Source organism: Dipodomys ordii, unplaced genomic scaffold (assembly GCF_000151885.1).
Source record: "Dipodomys ordii isolate 6190 unplaced genomic scaffold, Dord_2.0 Scaffold8, whole genome shotgun sequence".
NCBI lineage: Eukaryota > Metazoa > Chordata > Mammalia > Rodentia > Heteromyidae > Dipodomys > Dipodomys ordii.
The window spans coordinates 28,404,978-28,415,639 of record NW_012267224.1 but is presented as its reverse complement, the minus strand read 5'-3'; the positions used below and the strand labels follow the sequence as shown (position 1 = coordinate 28,415,639).

The following is a 10,662-nucleotide window of genomic DNA, read 5'->3' as shown; positions in this document are numbered from 1 at the left end:
GCTCTACCACTTGAGCCACAGCGCCACTTCCGGCTTTTTTCTTTTTGCTTATGTGGTGCTGAGGAATCGAACCCAGGGCCTCAGGCATACAAGGCAAGCGCTCTACCACTGAGCCACCTTCCCAGCCCTGGTCCTTGAGATTCTTATCTCCAATTAACTACCAAAAAGCTGGGAGTGGAAATGTGGCTCAAGTGGTAGCCTTGAGTAAAAAAGCCAAGGGACAGTGCCCAGACTTATAGTCCTAGTACCAACACCAAAAATTTTTTTAAAAAAACAATTATGCACTAATATTAAAACCAAAAAATTAACCATTTTTTATTAAAAAGGTCATCTTGAAAGAAAGTGATCTCTGGCAAACACCTCACCATAATTTCCTATAGAATGGTATGTTTTTATTGTTATTATAAAAGTGATGTACAAAGGGGTTAAAGTTACATAAGTCAAGTAAAGTGTACATTTCTTTTTAGACAACCCCTTCCTTCAGTTCTCCCATTTTTCCCTCCCACCCACAAGTTGTATAGTTTGTTTTCAACATAGTGTCTAGTGAGCACCACTGATGCATTTGTTCACTTTTGTCCCTCCATTTCTGTGTAGAATGATAAACTTTAATCTTTGAATAATACTTATATGTCACCTTAGTCCCCTGTTTCAGGCTTTCAAATCTTTAGTTTTCCTCTCTAAGCACATACTACAATAGAGGCTGTTTCTTCAATGGGCTATAAATTCTTCACGACTGGCATAGATACTCTTTACCTGACTTGTGTAACTGTAACCCCTCTGTATATCACCATAACAATAAAAAAAAATGTTTAAAGCCAGGTGCTGGTGGCTCACACCTGTAATCCTAGCTACTAAGGAGGCTGAGATCTAAGGACCATGATCCTGGAACAGGAAAGTCCATGAGACTCTTACCTCCAACAAACCACCAGAAAACCAGAAGTGGCACTGTGGCTTAAGTGGTAGAGCATTCACCTTAAGCTAAGAGCTCAGGGACAGCACCCAGGCCCAGAGTTCAAGCCCCACGAGTGCCCAAAGAAACTATTCTAGCAAGGCAAGGGAAATCCACCTGTAATCCTATCTACTCTTCTGAGGATAGAGATTTAAGGCCAGCCTGGACAGAAAAGTCCAGCAATAAAGCTGGACTAGAAGTGCAGTTCAAGTGGCAAAGCACCAGCCATGAGCAAAAATCACCTGAAGAGCTTAAAGCCCTGAATTCAAGCTCTGGTACTGGCACACACACACACACAACAGCTACTAAATTAGAATGGGTGTGTTAGTACACAGCTATATAATATATAACGTAATATAATCCCAGCTTTTGGGAAAAGAGAGGACACGGGTAGAGGGCAAGGTATAGCTCAAGTGGTATAGCTCTGCCCTGGCAATCTCATGGCCCAGGCTCCAAACTTCCTATCAAAAAATAAGTATTGGGGCAGGGGGTAGGGGGGGAAGGGAGGATGGAAAGGAATGGGAAGGGGAAACAAAGGAGGAAGCTACAATGCTTGATAAGAAATGTACTCATGGGGCTGGGAAGGTGGCTCAGTGGTAGAGTGCTTGCCTTGCATGCATGAGGCCCTGGGTTCGATTCCTCAGCACCACATAAACAGAAAAAGCTGGAAGTGGTGCTGTGGCTCAAGTAGTAGAGCACTAGCCTTGAGCTGAAGAGCTGAGGGACAGCACCCAGGCCCAGAGTTCAGGCACCATGACTGGCAAAAAATAAAAATAAATAAATAAATGTACTCATTACCTTGCCCATGTAATTGTAACCCCTCCGTACGGGATTTTAACAATAAAAAATCAAAAAAAAAAAAAGTACTAAAAGCCAATGAGCTGAAGAGCTGAGGGACAGTGCTCAGGCTGAGTTCAAGCCCCACTAACAAAAAAAAAAAAGAAAGAAAGAAAGAAAGAAAGAAAGAAAAGAAAAGAAAGCCAGGTGCCAGTGGCTCATGCCTGTAACCTTAGCTACTTAGGAGGCTGAGATCTGAGGATCAGAGTTCAAAGCCAGCCCAGGCAGGAAACTCTGTGAGACTCTTATCTCCAATTAATCACCAGAAAACCTGAAGTGGTGCTGTGGCTCAAATGGGTAGAACCCTCACTTTGAGCTAAAGACCTCAGGGACAGCGTCCAAGCCCATAGTACAAGCCCCACAAACAACAAACAACAAAAAGTATTGGGCTGAGAATGTGTCTTAGTGGCAGAGTACTTGCCTAGCATGAATAAAGCCCTGGGTTTGACCCCACAGCACCACATAAACAGAAAAAGTCGGCAATGGCACTCTGACTCAAGTGGCAGAGTGCTAGCCTTGAGCAAAACAAACTCAGAGAAAGCCAGGCACCGGTGGCTCACGCCTGTAATCCTAGCTACTGAGGAGGCTGAGATCTGAGGATCTCGGTTCAAAGCGAGCCTGTACACGAAAGTCCGTAAGACTCTTATCTCCAATAAACCACTCAAAAACAGGAAGTGGAACTGTGGCTCAAGTGGTAGAGTGCTCTCCTTGAGCTGAAGAGCTCAGGGACAGCACCCAAGCCTAGAGTTCAAGCCCCACAACCAAAAAAAACAAAAACAAAAAAACTCAGAGACAGTGCTCAGGCCCTGAGTTCAAGCCCCAAGACTGGAAAAAAAAAAGTGGGAAGGTGTCTCAGTGGTAGAGTGCTTGCCTTGCATGCATGAGGTCCTGGGTTTGATTCTTCAGCACCACATAAGCAGAAAAAGCCAAAAGTGGCTCTGTGGCTCAAGTGGTAGAGCACTAGTCTTGAAGAGCTGAGGGACAGCCCTCAGGCCCAGAGTTCAGGCCTACGACCGGACCCAAAAAATAAATGAAAATTAAAAAAAAAAAAATCAGAGTAGAGGCTGACTATGAAAAGCTTCTACACACTGAATAAAAACCACCCTGGGGGGGCTGGGAAGGTGGCTCAGTGGTAGAGCGCTTGCCTTGCATGCATGAGACCCTGGGTTCGATTCCTCAGCACCACATAAGCAAAAAGAAAAAAGCCAAGGCTGGGAAGGTGGCTCAGTGGTACAGCACTTGCCTTGCATGCATGAGGCCCTGGGTTCAATTCCTAAGCACCAATAGCAAAAAGAAAAAAGCTGGGGGCTGGGAAGGTAGAGAGCTTGCCTTGCATGCATGAGGCCCTGGGTTTAATTCCTCAGCACCACATAAGCAAAAAGAAAAAAGCAGGAAGTGCACTGTGGCTGAAGTGGTAGAGTGCTAGCCTTGAAGAGCTGAGGGACAGCGCCCAGGCCCAGAGTTCAGGCCCCACGACGGGACCCAAAAAAAAAAAAAGGACTAGTAGGCTCATACCTATAATCCTAGCTATTCTACCTATTCAGAAAATTGAGATCTAATGATCAGTTCAAAGCCAGTCCAAGGCAAGAAAGTCCATGAAACACTCATCTCTGAAAGAAGCCAGAACTGGAGCTGTGGCTCAAGTAGTAGGTAGAACACCAATTTTGAGCATAAAATCTCAAGGACAGTCACACAACCTGAGGTGAAGCCTCAAAACTTGAGCAAACAAAAACAAAAACTCACACCTATAATTCTAGCTACTCGGGAGGCTGAGATCTGAAGATCACAGTTCAAAGCCAGTCCAGGCAGGAAAGTCCCCTGCCTCTTATCTTCAATTGACCATCAAAATGCCAGAAATGGAGGTGAGGCTCAAATGATAGAGTGTTAGCCTTAAGTGAAAAAGCTCAGGGACAGCACCAGACCCTGATTTTAAACCCCAGTATTGGCACCAAAAATAAATAAAAACCAACCCTCAGAAAAGAAACAAAATGGTTGAGGGCGAATATTCAGATAAGTCTACATGTAAAATGGGAACATACACATACTAGAACTCAATCTATGATCTGACACAATTATCTTACTTTGCTTATTTATCCTTTTAATCCCTGTAGGGTTTGGTAATATTCCTTCTCATTCCTGATATTGACAATTTGTCTTCACTTTTGTTCTTAGTCTGAAATTGTAATAATTTTGTTGTTTTGAGGGGTTTTTTTGTTGTTTTGATCAGTACTGATGCTTGAACTCTGGGCTTTACGCTTGCTAGACAAGTACTCCAAATTTTTCAGTTTAAATTAGATTACATTTGTTGTACAAATGGAGTTTCACAGTTAAATTTCCATACATGCATACAATGTATACACTCACCCTCACCCTGTATCCTTTCTCTTATCACACTCCTCTCAAAATAATCTCAAGGGCTGGGAATATGGCTTAGTGGTAGAGTGCTTGCTAGTATGCATGAGGCCCTGGGTTCGATTCCTTAGCACCACATAAGCAGAAAGGGCCGGAAGTGGCGCTGTAGGCTCAAGTGGTAGGGCCCTAGCCTTGAGCTGAAGAGCTGAGGGACAGCACCCAGGCCCAGAGTTCAGGCCCCACGACCAACAACAACAAAAAAAATCTCATCAGGTTTCATTGTTCTATTTTTATACATGTGAACAAACTACCTAGACCACATCCACGTTATTCACCCACAAGGTACTAACTCCCACCCACTGCCTAGTGATTAACAGCTTTCAGAGAAGTTCCTTAAATCATCTTCATACATATTTGCAGAATATTTCTAACTTATTTACCCTCCATCTTTTTCTCTCTCCTACCATCCCAGGTTTGGCTGATGAGGGTTTTTGTTTTTCTGGGCCTGGATTCTGTCCCTTAGCTGGTACTCTATCACTTGAGCCACAGCTCTACTTCCAGGTTTTTTTTGGTAGCTTAATGGAGACAAAGGTTTTTTTGTTTTGTTTTGGCCTCAACTCTGGGCTTGGGCGCTGTCCCTCAGCTCCTCAGCTTAGGCTAGAGCTCTACCACTTGAGCCACAGTGTCACTTCCAGCTTTTTCTTATGTGGTGCTGAGGAATTGAACCTAGGGCCTCATGCATACAAGGCAAGCACTCTACCACTGACCCACCTTCCCAGCCCAGAGACAAAGAGGTTTTTGTGGGTTTTTTTTTTGTTTTTTGCCAGACTTTTTCTGTTTATTTGGTACTGAAGACTCCAACCCAGGGCTTCATGCATGCTATTGGCAAGCACTCTACCACTAAGCTACATTCCCTACTAGAGACAAGGGTCTTATAGAGGGCTTAGAGAATGTGGCTTAGTGGTAGAATGCTTGCCTAGCTTGTATGAAGTCCTGGGTTTGATTCCTCACTACAACATAAACATAAAAAGCTGGAAGTGGTATTATGGCTCAAATGGTAGAGTGCTAGCTTCCAGCAAAGAAGCTCAGGGACAGTGCCCAGACCGAGTTCAAGCTCCAGGACTGGCAAAAAAAAAAAAAGTCTAGTAGAAACTTTCCTGTCCAGCCTGGCTTCAAATCTCGATCATCAGAACTCAGCCCCTTGAGTAGCTAGGATTACATGCCAGAGCCACCAGTACCAGACTCCTCCTTCCATTTACAGTCTTATCATTAGTTATGTGTGTGATCTATATATAACACATTATATACATATATTTAACACATATACATTTATGCATATAGATCTATATATATGTACATGTCCATGATTATGTATATCTTAAAATCTAGGTTCTGCATATGAGTGAAAACACACAATTTAACTTGAATTTGGCTCACTACACTGAGGTTCTCCAAGTACATCCATTTTCCTGAAAAATGACATTTCCTTTTTTCTTTATAATTTTTCATATACTTACAAGTTCCAAAATGTTTCCTTTTGGTTCCAGGAGTAGACCCCAGGGCCACAGGCATGTGATCTACAGTTGGGCTCCACCCTCTAACAACCCTCAGTTCTTGACAGAGTTGTACATATGGATTACATAGTTGTACTTATGGATTACATAGGTCCTCTTTGACCTATGTGCACTGGAATATGCTAAACATAATTGTTTCTTGTCAGAAAAGGGATTCTGTATTCCACATGTGTGCTTTTTTAGGTAACTGGCTTGGATGAGTGGTAATTCCACTCTCTTTCCAAACTAACTTCTCACATTTCTATGATATGATGAGAAAGACAAGTTGTTCCACTTAGAGACTATGCCATAAATCAAGTGTTTTAAGCTTGAGTGCTCTATTAAATGCACTATGTAAGATTCATCATTGGGTTTTCCTGTCTGTCTAAGCTCTCCTGGAACTAGGAATGTGAGTTAGTGGTAGAGTGCTTGCCTAGCATACATGAAGCCCTGGGTTTGATTCCTCAGTACCACATAAACATAAAAAGCCAGAAGTAGTACTGTGGCTCAAGTGGTAAAGTGTTAGCCTTGAGCAAAAAGAAGCTCAAGGACAGTGCCCATGCCCGGAGTTCAAGTCTCAGGACTGGCAAAATAAATAAATAAATAAGCTCTCAATTCCACTGTGAAACTACAGTACGTATTAGTAGTCATTGTCACATAGATCCACAAACTTAAAAGCAGTCAAATTTTGGGACATGCAATCTATCTAATATCGTAAGATGTTACAGTACATATTTGAGGAAGCACACTAGTAAGATGTCTTATGGACAAGCCAGGCACTGGTGGTTTGTGAATGTAATCCAGCCTACTTAGGAAGCTAAGATCTTAGGATCACAGTTCAAAGCCAGCAAAGACACGAAAGGGAAATGAGACAGATTTCCAATTAACCATCAAAAATAGCTGAACTGGAGCTTTGGCTCAAGTGGTAGTCCTAGCCTTAAGAAGAAAAAAAAAATCAGAGACAGCTCCCAGGTCCTGAGTGCAATCCCCAGGACTGAAAAGATTTATGTCTGTTCTTATTTCTGAGCTGGTACTATAGCTCAGATTCTCATGTAACTTGTGCTGTACCATATGTGTCACACCTGAAGTTCCAGCTTTTAGCTGGTTAACTCTAAGTAAGAGTCTCTTAAATAGCCAGGCACAGGAGCCTCATGCCTGTAATCCTAGCTACTCAGGAGGCTGAGATCTGAGGATCGCAGTTAAAGCTGGCCTGGGCAGGAAAGTCCATGAGACTTTTTTTTTAATTGTATTTTATTTTTTTTATTGTGAAAATACCGTACAGAGGAGTTACAATTACCTGGGCAAGGTAATGAGTACATTTCTTAACAAGCATTGTTGCCTCTTCCTTTGTTTCCCCTTCCCATCCCCCCACCATGAGACTCTTATCTCCAATAAACCACTAAAAAACCAGAAGTAGTGTTGTGGCTCAAGCAATAGAACCCTTGCCTTGAGCTGAAGAGCTCAAGGGACAGTGCCCAAGCCCAGAGTTCAAGCCCCACGACCAACAAAAAAAGTCTCTCAGATTTGTCTGCCCAGACTGCCTTCAAACCTCAATTCTCAGCCTCTTAAGTAACTAAGATCACAAGTGTGAGCCACCAAGGCCAGGCTTCTTGTGGCTGTTTTTTTAAATAATTCAGGGCTCCCCATGTTTCATTTCTTTATTGAATCCCCCAAACAAATGTATGGTCTACTCCATGAAGAAAATGGAGCACAAAGAGGTCCAACATCACCACAATAGTAAGTAATGGAATCTAGACCCTTTGAAGCACTATTTAAGTAAAGCTGACCAGAAATCAGAAGTGAGAATAGAACTTAATGGACTAAAGCTTCCCTTACCTGTATGAGTCCGAACATGTTGGACATAATTGTTTTTTCTGTCAGAAAAGTAGTTGCATTTGCCACATGTGTACACTTTCCTTGGGAAATGGTTTCTTAAGTGTTTCCTCCAGTGATACTCGCTTACTGTCGTATAAGTACAAATGATGCACTTGTAGACACGCTCATTATCCCCAGCCCGAGTGTGGTGTTTCAAGTGTGCAGTATAATGATCGTATCGATTGGTATTATAGCCACAGCGGTCACATCGAATGGGGCCCTTTGAGAAATCTCCCTCTTCTGGAGTGGAAGAGCCAGATTCCCTGGCTTTGGCTTGCTTCTCTGCACTTTCTTCCACAAAAAACTTCTTGGCACTATGGACTCTGATATGGTGCACAAACTGCTCCTCAGATTCTGCTTCATACTGGCATGGCTTACAGCGAAAGGGTTTGCTCTTCGAGTTCTTGCATTTGTCCTCTGCTCCAGATGTTTCAGGAGGAAGATCTTTAGTGGAGCTGTAGACTTCAGGGGCAGCTGATGAGGCCTCAAAGACAGGCTGTGGTTCTGCAACACTAAGCTCCATACTTCTCAGTTCCATGCTTCCTAACCCATCAGCTTCACCTTTCATTACAGCAGATTCCTCAAGTCCTTCTCCATCACTATCTGAAAAGTTGTTATCCCCAACAGGCATCAATTCTGCCATCTGTCTCTCTTCTCCAACCAGATAATCACAGCAGCTGCCATTGACTTCCCCAGTTAAGGCTACGTTTGCTAACATGATAAGCTGAGGGGCAGCCAGCTCAGCTTTGGAGAGGTCATGCAAGTCATACATGTCGTTAGTTAAGGCCATGCCCATGTTGCCACTGTTGGTGAACAAACCTCCTCCTCCAGAAGACTGGCCCATCACTTGGGTAGCCATAATTGCGTTCTGAATAAAGAACAAACAAAAGAGCACCTGTTAAAACCAACTCTAAGAGGAAAACCAAAAGCATCATTCAAGTTCCTCATGACCAAAAACAACTGTTTATTGAAAACAATCTCTAAAATTCAGTAAGACTCATTAACTACTAACAACAAACTCTGGATACTCAAGGTTGAATATGATCAAGATCAAGAATAGGATGGGTCCAAGGGCTCAGCTCATGCCTATAATCCTAGCTACTCTGGAGGCTGAGATCTGAGGATCAAAGTTCAAAGTCATCCTGGGCAAGAAAGTCCCTGAGACTCATCTCCAGTTAATCACATAAAAAAAAAAAACAGAAGTGGCACTGTGGCTCTAGCTCAAGTGGTAGAGTGCTAGCCTTGAGCTGAAGAGCTGAGGGACAGCGCCCAGGCCCAGAGTGCAGGCCCATCGACCAACAACAACAATAAAAGCAATAGATAAGCCAGGGGGCTGGCAGCTCACACAGGCAATCCTAGTCACTCAAGAGGCTACAATCTGAAGATCCCAGTTCAAAGCCACCAAAAGTCACCGTACGCCTCTCATCTCCACTAAACTACTAAAAAGGAGGAAGTGGAGCTATAGCTCAAATGGTAGAGCACTAGCCTTGAGCAAAAGAAACTCAAAGACAATGCCTAGTCCCTTAGTTCAAGACCCAGGACAGGCACAGAAAAAAAAAGGGGGGGTGCTGGGAAGGTGGCTCAGTGGTAGAGTCCTTGACTTGCAAGCCTGAGGCCCTGGATTCCTCAGCACCACATAAGCAGAAAAGGCCAGAAGTGGCTCTATGACTCAAGTAGCACTAGTCTTAAGTTGAAGAGCTGAGGGACAGCGCCCAGACCCAGAGTTCAAGGTCCACACTGACAAAAAATTTTAAAAAAAGAAATTATACAAACTAGGGAAGGTTTCACCTGTAATCCTACCTACTCAAGAGGCTGAGATCATAAATCTTGATTGGAAACTAGCCCAAAGCAGAAAAGGGCAAGAGACTTGTATCTTCAATTAACCACCAAAAAGCCAGAGTGGAGCTGTGACTCCAGTAATAAGAATGCCAGCCTTCAGCAAAACAGCTGAGGAACAGTGCCCAGTATCAACATTAGTTAGACAGATGTTATATCTCAATTTTCTTTACTGAAATCACTCACTAATCAAATCCTCACCTACAAAAATAAAAAATCGGGCTGGGAAGGTGGCTCAGTGGTACAGCGCTTGCCTTGCATGCCTGAGGCCCTGGGTTCGATTCCTCAGCACCACATAAACAAAAAGAAAAAAGTCGGAAGTGGTGCTGTGGCTCAAGTGGTAGAATGCTAGCCTTGAGCTGAAGAGCTGAGGGACAGCGCCCAGGCCTAGAGAGTTCAGGCCCCAGGACCGGACCCAAAAAAAAACAAAAAAATAAATAAATCTTACCACTTTTTTTTAAACATAATTCAGTTATCAAGTAGATCTACCATTGCCCTTGCAAGTGCTCAAAATATTTTTCAGGGGTGTAGGGGGCAATCTTCATTTTTATACTAACTAAAAAGAAATTTTCAATATAATACCAGAGTAGTAAACAGTCCTCCCACTTTTGTCCTTCAATAGTTTAGTGGTAGGAACCAAAAAGCCTAGGAATCCACAAACAATTCTTTGCCTAAAGGAGGTAAAGGAGTCTGGAAGAAAATCTATAGTGATTGTTTAATTTAGTTGAATTTCTTAAGGACTTGACTAGCTCAACTACCTCCAAAAGAATAAAACTACTGAGAACAAAGTATTTCACCTCTCCATTTTTGATGACACCCCAAATTTAAAAGGCAAGAATTTTTAAAATCCCATAATTGGAAACGTCACAAATGAGTGTTTTTTTTGCCTAACACCGCAATTACATCGTACTGAAGCTCAACAGGGCAATCTGCAACTTTCGGCATTGTGTTCCACTTGGCCTACTTGGCTAGAGGAAGCCATTACGAGATCACCTTCTTGAAAACAAGTTGGGTGTTTTGTCTTAGCGAAGTTACTTCGCGGGCGAAGAGGCGCTGCCTCCCAGACTCGGTGTCCTCTTGCAAATCAGAAGAAGAAAAGTAGGGGAAGGTACCAAACACAGAACAGCCGAGCACACGCAAGGCAATGCTTTTCACCCACACACAGACGCGAGCCCGTTAAGTAACGCGCACCAACAGCGTGAGCAAATGCCATCAGACCGCGGGGCCCGCCGTCCCGCCGCCGCCCGGCCCGGGGCTCCG

General features: G+C 43.4%; 1 protein-coding gene across 2 annotated transcripts in view; it reads right to left on the bottom strand.

Moving 5' to 3' along the window:
- Positions 1-8,430, bottom strand: part of Rest (RE1-silencing transcription factor) — a 23,352-nt gene extending 14,922 nt beyond the window's left edge. For both annotated transcript variants that reach the window (XM_013009033.1, XM_013009034.1), the window contains exon 1: positions 7,528-8,430. In XM_013009033.1, the coding sequence (XP_012864487.1) occupies positions 7,528-8,425 (898 nt within the window). In that variant the 5' untranslated portion in view covers positions 8,426-8,430. The remainder of the gene's footprint in view (positions 1-7,527) is intronic.
- Between the last annotated feature and the right edge of the window lie 2,232 nt (positions 8,431-10,662).